This window comes from Ammospiza caudacuta, unplaced genomic scaffold (assembly GCF_027887145.1).
Source record: "Ammospiza caudacuta isolate bAmmCau1 unplaced genomic scaffold, bAmmCau1.pri scaffold_39, whole genome shotgun sequence".
NCBI classification, from domain to species: domain Eukaryota; kingdom Metazoa; phylum Chordata; class Aves; order Passeriformes; family Passerellidae; genus Ammospiza; species Ammospiza caudacuta.
This window is the reverse complement of record NW_026683124.1, coordinates 3517863-3528457: the sequence shown is the minus strand read 5'-3', so window position 1 is coordinate 3528457 and position 10595 is coordinate 3517863. Positions and strand designations below refer to the sequence as shown.

Genomic DNA, 10595 nt, shown 5'->3' with positions numbered 1-10595 from the left:
AGTTCCCAGCTGGGAGAGGCCCCACTCAGAGGGAGTGGCTGGCCCAGGAGAGCTCCAAGGGCTCCTTTTGGAGCGCTGTTTGCAGGGCCCCAAGAGAGGGGCTGCAGTCCCAGCAATGGTTCATCCTGGCTGCACTTGGCATCAACAGCTTTCTTTGGCAGTGTGAGAGCAGGGATGTTGTGCCACTGAGGGAACAAAAACAGTTCCCAGGGCTGCTGCTAAAGAAAGCAGGAGCTGGTTGGGCAGCAGCAGTGCCTGTAGCAGACAGTGTTTGTGATGAGCTACAGAGGAGCTGAGCCCAGGGGCTGTTGGCCAAGGCTGAGGCCCAAGGAGCATTTCTCAGCTGGCAGGGCGGCCTGAGAAGGGGAGGGGGGAATGCAGCAGCACAGGGTCCATGGAACCAAGGGACCATTGTGACACTGTGGGGCCTCATGGAATCGTGGAGAGCACTGTGACATTGCTGATTCTCATGGAACCAAGGGGACCATACTGATGCTGTGTGGTTCCATGTAGTGTAGGGATCTTTGTGACACTGAGAGGCCTCATCAAACCAAGGGTCCAGGGTAACACAGAGGGGCTTCCTGTCATCAATGCTCCATTGTGACACTGTGGTCCCAAAGGAGACCATTGTGACATTGCAAACCCCCAGGGTCCAAAGGTCCATTGTGACATTGCAGGGCTCATGTAACAGAGGAGTCACGTGACATTGTGGGGCCTGGGGAACCACGGAGACCACTGTGACACTGCAAGGCCTCATGTAATTTCTGGGAGCCCTAGGGTCGCTGAGGGGCTGTATGGAATCAAGTGGCCATTGTGAAAACACGGGGCACCATAAAACCAAGGGAACGCAGAACAGCTCTGGCTAGTTTGACCTCCCATGGACTGCCTGACTGGTCCAGCTGACCTTGGCAAGTTGAGGGTCTCTTCTCATCTGCTGCTGTAACACTGGGGCTCCATTCTTTCCTTCCTATGGAAAAGATCTGTCGTTCTCCTCCAGGCATCCATGTCCAGAATTGGGATTTCACCTACGAATATCCTTATTTCCATCGATTGTTCCCATATAAATATTGCCAGGACAAGTCTTTCTGGAAGTGGTTTCTCAAGGATCACCTCCCATCTGCTCCCGAAACACTGGGGAAGGCTCCATGCTTTCCTTTCTATGGGAAAGCATTGTGCTGCTTCTCCAGGTGCCAATGGCTGAGATTGAGATTCTACCTCCAAAATTCCTTAAATCCTAAGACTGCTCCCAGACAAAATTTGCCATTCCTGATAAGTCTGGCTGGCCTTGGACTAGTGAGGCTCTCACCTGCCTTCCAAACACTGGGGCTCTGTGCTATGGAAAAGAACTGTCCTTCTCCTCCAGGTGCCCATGGCCAAATTTGGGTTCCACCTCCAACATTCCCTGTTGTAACAGACTGGAGGAGATTGTTGGCTCTAAACATTTCTGGGTCAGCCAGTAAGGGGCAGGTCCAGCCTTGCCCTGCCCTGGAACGTCAGCCCTGCCCTACCCTGGAACCCCAATCCCCCCAGAGCCTCTATCCCAGCCCAGCAGTGTCTGCCAGTCCCTGGCACAGCACAGGCAATGCTCCACAGCCACCTCTGCAGCCCCCAGCCCAACTCTTGAGGGACAAAATGAGCCCAAGTTCCACCTGGGGGAAGGGCCCAGGGAGACCAAGGGGTATTTCAGGCTGACCCCAAGGCAAGCACACATCTTGGCCCTACCTTCTCTTGGAATTTCCATCTGAACTGTGCTGGAATCGAGGAGTTGGTAACTCAGTCTGTGCTTCTCTAAATCTTATTTTTATTTTCCTCTTTCTAATTCCTTCTTCTCGCAAATTTTTTTTAACTTAAAATGCAACAGGCTTGGAGTTTGTAAAGTTGAATGGGCCAAGGTAATGTTATGAGAAGTGTTTCTTGTTGATTTAATGGTATATTAAATCTTTTGCCAAAATTTCTCTGATTTTTAAAGTTCCCAGTAAAGGCTGTTTTCCTCTTTTGAGTTCTTGAGAATCTCTTGTTGGTATTTCTCCAGTGAGTCCAAATCAGAAGACACAGACAATTGTAATTTCTTTTAAATGTCTCCTTGAGTGAGTTGTTTTGGGGGATGGCAGTCAGGGCTTGTCTGTCCTGCTTGGCACAGCCCAGGCAGGTCTTTCCCAGCCACATTCCACACTCCATTTCCCAGCTGGAGCCGCTGCTGCCTCTGAGTTGTGCTGCCCCAGCCCCAGGGACGCTCTCCTTGTCTGCCCATTCCCCCACGGTCTCTGGGCAGGGATGGCCTCAGTGGGGGCTGCTGACATCCTCAGCAAAATGGAGGCTGCTGCTGAATTTTCCTGCTCCAGAGGCTTGTTCGGCCTTCAGCTCTTCAGTGCAGGAATTCAGAGTCTCAGGGCTCATTAACATTCAGAACACCTTACAAGCCTACCTCTGGGAGTCATTTGATTTAAGTGTTCTAATCTTTTGTGGTTGGTTAGTCAGATTTCAGAAGCCTATTCAATGTGAATACCCTGAGATTAAAAAGACAGCAAGAAAAATTTTTTAGGTCCTGTAATTTTTTTTTTCACTAGTAATTCATTGACATGTGCAATCTTCAGAGTGAATCCAAGTACCTCCTCATGCAGTTTGAATAGAGATAAAAATCAAGACCCTTCATGGCTGACAATCAATCAGACTCTGTCCCTACCCCAACCCCACCATTTCCCCCATCCAAGCCCTGGCACTCAGAGCAGCCTTGTGCAAATCTGAGCTCCCTCCAGCCCACACTGGACCTAGCCAAAAGACCACAGTTGAACAGGATACAATTTAATAACAATCACACAATTAAAATAACAATCACACAATTACAAACTCTTCCCTGAGCCATGTGCAACGTCCCAGCAGGGTCTGATGAGTCCACCATTCACAAGCGATTTCCATACTAAAATTTATTTCACACAAACATGGTTCTCTTATGTATATAAACATAATGAAGTTCTTGTATCAGGATTCTTGTCCCGGAGTGAGGACAGAACAGCTCGAACAATTCCTGATTTGCAAAGCTTTCAGTGCTGGATGGAGAAGGGAGGTCAGGCTGCTCTTGGTGTTGAGGAAGTGCTGAAACCAGCCTGAGGGAAAGAACTGGCCTTCTCATCCAGGTGCTAATGGGCTGAAATTGGGATTATTCCCCCAAAATCCCGTAAATCTGAGATACAGAATATTTATATCTGAGATACAAGATATTTATTCTGTTGCTCCCAGATGAAAGCTGCCAGGACAGACAGATCTGGCTGGGCTTGGCCTCTAGTGGCCGCTGTTTATCAGCTCCTGGAAGACTGGGCTCCATGCTTTCCTTCCTGCTTTCCTTCCTGTGGAACCATGATGACATTTCAGGGCCTCGTGGATCCAAGGGACCATTGTGACACTGTGTGGCCTTGTGGAACCAAGGACATCTTTGTGGCTCTGTTGGGTCACATGGTCCCCAGGGGCCCATGTGAAGCAGCAGGGTTTTGTGGAGCCAAGAGGCCACTGCTGCATTTCAGGGCCTTGTGGAGCCAAAGGGCCGTTGTGATCCTGCAGGGCACTGTGGATCCATGGAGAGCATTGTGGCATTGCAAGGCCCCATGGAATCATGGAGACCATTGTGACACTGTGGGGCCCCACAAAACCAAAGGGCAACTGTGACCCTGCAGGGCGTCTTGGAAGCATGGGGCCATGGTGGCACTTCAGAAGCAAGGAGAACATTGTGAAACTGCAGAGCACCATGAAACCAAGGGAACATGGAACAGATCTGGCTAGCTTGGCCACCAAGGGCCCACTTGACAGGCCCAGCTGATCTTGGAATTGAGGGCTGCTTTTCATCAGCCCCTGGAGAACTGGAGCCCAATGCTTTCCTTCCTATGGAAAAGAATCAGTTGTCCTTCCAGGTGACCACAGCCAAAATTGAAACTCCCCTCGAAAATTCCCTGTATTCAAGGGTTGTCCCAGACAAAAGCTGCCAGGACAGAGAGCTCTGGCTGACCTTGGCCTCTGGTGGTCACCTCTCATCTCAAGGAAGTCCTGAGGAAAGTATGTGAACAGCTTTGACTGCTGGGACATCAATGAGTATCACGCTCTTAAAAACTCAGATGCTCTTCTGATTATGTGTCTTTTCTTTCTTATTGTGTATTATGTGTGAAGTATTATTTTCAGCTAAAAATATTATTCTTATCAATTTCCCAGAGTTATCTGAAACAAAACAGCTCATCTACATATGACTCCAGGTCACCTGTATAAGCAAACACAAGAAACAATCCAACAGGAATTATTTGTCCCTGCTCCCATCTATCACATCTCTGGAGATGGAGGTGCAGCCCCAGCACTTGGCAGGGCTCAGAGGCTCACAAGCTCAGCTCCCACACAGAGAACTGGCAGACCCTGGGGTCCTCTTCTTCGTCTCTGCACGCTCAGCCAGGCTGAGATGGACACTGATGGACACTCTCTGAGCCCAGCCCAGCTCCCTGCAAGCTCTGCCAGCTGCCCTGAGCTCTGGGCAGCACCAAGGGCCTCTCCCCAGCCCAGCCCAGCCGGCTCTGGCCCCACAGCTCTGCTCAGGCCAGGCTGCTCAGGGCACTGCCCCACAGCCTCAGCCCCTGGCAAGGGCACAGCAGCAGCTGCAGCTGCCACAGGACTCAGCCCCACCATGGGGGAAGGTGCTTGGCCAAGGCCAAAGGAGGCTCCCTGGCTGCCATGCTCCCCTCTCAGCTCTCTGCAGGAGATGCTGAGAGCTTTGCAGCCCCTGCTGCCATCCCATCTGCCCAGGGCAGCACAAGAGCCTCAGCCTTGGGGCCCTCAAGAGCTGCTCCTGCTCCAGGCCCAGGGCCCATCCCAGGGCTGGGGCAGCCACAAAGCTGTGCCCATTTTTGTTCATTGCTGCTCTGTTGGGGATGGATCCTCAACCCCTTGGAGGTTGCTGATGGATTTTATTACTCCAAAGGCCTCTTCTCTCTTGAGCTGTTCAGGAATTCAATAGGAAAAGTTCTTAAACGTTTGTTCAAATCACCCAAAAAAAGAAAATCCCTTGAAAATAATGCAAGATTTTAATTCTACTGTTATATAGATGGATTACAAAAGTGTATTCAAAGTGAATATACTATATTGAAAACAATGCAGAGATAACTGTTTTGTCCTGTTTTCCTGTTTATAGGTTGGTATCAGCAATCCCCAGTTGATATTGGCCCCCAGTTCCTTCTAATGCAGTCTGACTAGATATGAAGATCAAGACCCTCCATGGCTGACAATCAATCACACTTTGTCCCTATCCCCTCCCCACCATTTCCCTGATCCAACCCCTGGAACTCCTGTGGATCAGGAATGGTGTGTCCAGCAGGACCAGGGCAGTGATTCTTTGTGGGATCTCAGCACCTCAGGATGGAGGTGCAGAGAGGCCGAGACCACCCTTGGGGGGCTCAGGAGTCCTGGAATGTTGCCAGAAGTGTCTGGTGGCAGGATTTTGATCCTACACAGGAGATGAGACCTGTATGAAGACTGGGAGGAATCCACTGGGTGAATGGTGAAGGGATAAGTTAGTTAAAGTGTAAAACACAGGGTTTAGGATTTTGGTACAGGGGGGTCTAGAGAAGTAAGATGGAGGAATTGGGGCGTGTCCTGTCCTTCTTCTTCTTCTTCTTGGCCTCCATCTTCTGTGGTGGTGGTGGCACTTTGGGATTGGTCATTACTAAAAGTGCACCGGTTAATAAGGGTAGAAGGTATTGGGGAGAAATAATAAATATTGTACACGTAACTTCGAGTATAAAGATAAGTGACCGCCCTGGGGGCTCGCAGTGTGCCCATGGCTGACTTGCTGTGCAGACCTCTGTCGGGCTGAAAGAAAATCTTTTAGATAAACAATTAATAAACACCGAGACCGAGACAAGATCAGAAGTCTCTCCTCGTCCTTTGAAGCGTCGGCTCTCCAAGGCCATCCCTGGGCCTTTCCAGGCCACCTAAACAGCAACACAGAAAACATTACAATTCTTCCCCTGTGCTCAGCACTGGTTGGGCAGCACCTTGAGTGCTGTGTCCAGTTCCATGCTCCCCAATTTAGGAAGGCCATGGAGGGGCTGGACCGTGTCCAGAGAAGGGCAGCAAGGCTGGTGAGGGATCTGGAAAACGAGTACTGTGAGGAGCAGCTGAATCAGCTGCTGGGGCTCTTTATCATGGAGAAGAGGAGGCTCAGGGGAGATCTCATCACTCTCTACAACTTCCTGACAGGAGGGTGCAGCCAGGTGGGAGTTGGGCTCTTTTCCTTGGGAACAGTGACAGGACAAGAAGAGACAGCCTTCAGCTGTACCAGGGGATGTTTAGGCTGGACATTAAGAAATAATTCTTCACAGAAAGGGTGGTTGGGCATTGGAATGGGCTGCCCAGGGAGGTGGGTGAATCAGCGTCCCTGGAGGTGTTTAAGGAAAGACTGAATGTGGCACTCAGTACTGTGGTCTGGGTGACAAGGTGGTGTTGGGTCCCAGGTTGGACTTGATGCTCTCCAAGGTCTTTTGCAGCCTAGTTGATTCTCCGATGATTGTGACCCTGCAGGGCCCTGGGGAAGCAAGGGGCCATTGTGACACTGCAGGGCCTGGTGGCACTAAGAGGACCATGGTGACAGTGTGTACGACATGGCAGCAAAGAGCCAAGAGGCCATTGTGACCCTGTGGGGCTGAAGGAAAGGAAGGAGTCCATTGTGACAGTCTGAGTCCTGATGGAAGCACGGAGGCCTCTGTGACGCTGTGGGGCCTTGTGGAACCATGCAGAGCATTGTGACAGAGCAGAACCTGGTGTCATGATGGGGCCATTGTGACACTGCAGGGCCCCATGGAACCAAGGGCCCAGGGCTGCTCCACAGGGACAGATGGAATGAAGGAAACATGTTTGACACCGTGGTGGCCCTTGGGACCAAGAGGCCGCTGTGTCACTGTGGAACCAAGGAGAGCATGGCTGCACTGTGAGACCTCAGGGAACCAAGGATCAATTGTGACACTGTGGGGCCTTGGGGGACACAGTGCCATTGTGACACTGCAGGGCACAAGGATCCAAGGGACTTTGTGACACCAAGGGGTCCAGTGGAACCAGAGGGACATTGTGAAACTGGGAGGCCTCATGGAATCATGGGGACTATTGGGACATTCCAGGGACTCATGGATGCATGGTGTCACCAAGCTGTGTGTGAGTGTGGATCTGCTGTAGGGTAGGAGGGCTCTGCACAGGGCCCTGGAAAGGCTGGATCCAGGAACCAAATCCAACAAGGTGAGGTGCAACAAGTCCAAGTGCCGGGTCCTGCACTTTGGCCACAAGAACCCCTGCAGTGCTACAGGCTGGAGACAGAGTGGCTGGAGAGCAGTCAAGTGGAAAGGGACCTGCAGGGACTAATGAAAAGCAGGCTGGACACGAGCCAGCAGTGTGCCCAGATGGCCAAGAAGGCCAATGGCTCCTGGCCTGAATTAGGAATGGTGTGGCCTGCAGGACCAGGACAGGGATTCTTCCCCTGTGCACAGCACTGGTTGGGCAGCACCTCGAGTGCTGTGTCTAGTTCTGGGGCCCCAATTTAGGAAGGATATGGAGGGGCTGGAGCATGTCCAGAGAAGGGTAACAAGGCTGGGGAGGGGTCTGGAACACAAGACCTGTGAGGAGCGGCTGAGGGAGCTGAAGTTGTTTATCCTGAAGAAGAGGAGGCCCAGGGAGACAAGGCGGTGTCAGGGCACAGGTTGGACTTGATGATCTCCAAGGTCTTTCCCAACCTTGATGATTCTGGGATTCTCTGAAGCCACCCTTGGAGTAGTTGCAGGATAAGCCCTGGGCCTCCTCTTCAGGAGCTCCAGCAGCCCAGGTCCCTCAGCTTCTCCTGCCAGCCCCAAAGCCCATCCTGTCAGTCCTGCAGAGCCTCTACAGCTCCTCCTCACTGCCCAGAACAGGGAGCCCCAGAGCCAGACACAGCAGCCCAGATGTGCCCCCCTGGCCTGGGGTGCCTCTGGCAAGGGAGCAGCACCAGGCACTGCAGGAGCCTGCAGACAATTCCTGCAGCACTTGTAGGATGATCCTGCTCCCCAGGGGACGTTCCCATGGTGCCAAGTCAGGAACTGCAATGGGGAGTGGGGCCAGAGAGGAAAGGGAAAACAGGGATGGGCTGTTTGCAGGGGAGGTAACAGGGCTGGGAAACAGGAAGAAATCTGGACCAAGGAAGAGTAAAGAAAGCAAAGGTGAAGCCAAGGAAATGCTCAGGGCAGTTTGGGGGTGGCTGCCAGGCAGCCCTGGCTCTGACCAACAGCGTCTGCAGTGGGACAGGAAACTCCCAGCTGATGGAAACAAACTTTCTGGCTGAGTGCAGAGGCCAGGACAAAGCTGAGTGGTTTCCCTGGTGTCCCCCAGCCCTTGCTGGCCCCAGGGGCTGATGGCATTTTTGTTCCCTCAGGTTCATGTCCCAACACCAACAGCATTGGCGTGCTCCTGCCGGCTGTGTGCAATGCAAACAGGGGCTGCTGAGCCAGTGCTGCCGTGTGTGTGCCTGCAAGGATGGGGCACCTGTGTGAGCTGGGGGAGAGGCCAGGGCTGAAGACGGGGGAAGTTGTTGGCAGCTCCATGAGGACGCTCTGGGACGCTGCCCTGGGCTGTGCAGGGCACTGGGGATGGATCAGCCCCTGCTCTGCTGCTCCTTCCCGTCGGCCCCAGGGCCCTTGCAGAGCCCCAGCCATGCTGTTTGCCCCCAGCCTGCCCACAGCCAGCCTGGGGCTGCTCACGGGGCTTTTCTGTGCTGAGCATTGGCCTGGGTGTGTTCTTGAGAGAGCCTGGGCAAGGAGCCTGGAGCCCCCAGGGCCTGGCCTGAGGCGTCAGCGCTGCCCCAGCAGTGCCCATGGCCTGTCCCTGCTGCAGCCCCGGCACTGCCACCCCCAGGGCTGTGCCCGGCCCCGAGAGCACTCAGGCCCTGCAGCAACACCAGGGCCACCAGGGCAGCGGGGCAGGGCCACGGCAGCAGCACTGGCAACACCAAGTGCTGCTGCTTCTGGGCACAACTGCTGGGCCAGCACTGCTCTGCCCTCAGCTCTGCACACAAACATTGCTGCTGCAGCTCCAGAGAAGGCAACAAAAGGGCATCTCTGCAGAAAACTCTGCTAGGACATCCTTTAGTTAATTTAAAGGCACATAGAGCTCATTGACACAGTCTGTGGCCACAGGGAAGGTGAAGAGAAACAAAATGAAAAATGGCAAAAACAATTGTATTTATTAGTGGACAAGATTTAAAAAGTAAAATAAAAAGAGAAAGAAGCCCCAAAATGAAAACAACAAGAAAGATCAAAGATGATTTTATTTCAAGTGGTTTGCAGAAATTGGCCAGGAGTTTAATGTTTCTGAAACCATCCAATCATCAGTTTCCACACTGCAGCCTTGAGCTCCTGGTTCCTCAGGCTGTAGAAGAGGGGGTTCAGGGCTGGAGGCACCACTGAGTAGAGAACTGACAGGGTCACATCCAGGGATGGGGAGGAGATCGAAGGGGGTTTCAAGTGAGAAAACACTGCAGTGGTGATGAACAGGGAGACCACAACCAGGTGAGGGAGGCAGGTGGAAAAGGCTTTGTGCCGTCCCTGCTCAGATGGGATCCTCAGCACAGCCCTGAAGATCTGCACATAGGAGAAGACAATGAATACAAAAAATCCTGAAAATAAACAGGCACTAATAGCAAGAAGCCAAAGTTCCCTAAGATATGATGTGGCACAGGAGAGCTTGAGGATCTGAGGGATTTCACAGAAGAAATGTCCCAGGGCATTCCCCTTGCAAAGGGGGAGGGAAAATGCATTGGCCGTGTGCATGAGAGCATTGAGAAAGGCACTGCCCCAGGCAGTTGCTGCCATGTGGGCACAAGCTCTGCTGCCCAGGAGGGTCCCGTAGTGCAGGGGTTTGCAGATGGACACGTAGCGGTCGTAGGACATGACAGTCAGGAGGAAATACTCTGCTGACATGAAGAACACAAAGAAAAAGAGCTGTGCAGCACATCCTGTGTAGGAGATGTTCCTGGTGTCCCAGAGGGAATTGTGCATGGCTTTGGGGACAGTGGTGCAGATGGAGCCCAGGTCGCTGAGGGCCAGGTTGAGCAGGAAGAAGAACATGGGCGTGTGCAGGTGGTGGCCGCAGGCTACGGTGCTGATGATGAGGCCGTTGCCCAGGAGGGCAGCCAGGGAGATGCCCAGCAAGAGGCAGAAGTGCAGGAGCTGCAGCTGCCGTGTGTCCGCCAATGCCAGCAGGAGGAAGTAGCTGATGGAGCTTCTGTTAGACATTTGTTCTGTCTTGGCATCAGGATCTGTAAAAAAGTAATCATGGAATAGTTGTGCTTGAAGAGGACTTTAAATATACCAGCACAGCCTGGAGGCACTTTCTCCCCACTGCCTTCCCAGGGCTCTGGTGCTGGGAACTGTCAGTGCGAGCAGGTGCTTCCCTGTGCCCCGGGCTGGGCACTGCCAGTGCTGCCAGAGCCCAGCCCAGCCCTTGGGGCTCAGCTCTGCCCTGCAGACCCCTCCCAGATCTGGCACTGCCCAGGAGCAGCTCTGGCTCTGCAGGGTCTGATACGAACGTCAGATCAACCCTGAGGAGACTGG

General features: G+C 52.9%; 1 protein-coding gene across 1 annotated transcript; it reads right to left on the bottom strand.

The window, feature by feature from the left end:
• Positions 1-9344: 9344 nt before the first annotated feature.
• LOC131571840 (olfactory receptor 14I1-like) lies at positions 9345-10277 on the bottom strand. Its single transcript, XM_058824602.1, has one exon. The coding sequence runs from the start codon at positions 10275-10277 to the stop codon at positions 9345-9347; it is 933 nt and encodes a 310-aa protein (XP_058680585.1).
• Between the last annotated feature and the right edge of the window lie 318 nt (positions 10278-10595).

Bases quoted from the DNA above. Each gene is read 5' to 3' on its own strand.
- LOC131571840 (XM_058824602.1), bottom strand. From the start codon at position 10,277: ATGTCTAACAGAAGCTCCATCAGCTACTTCCTCCTGCTGGCATTGGCG.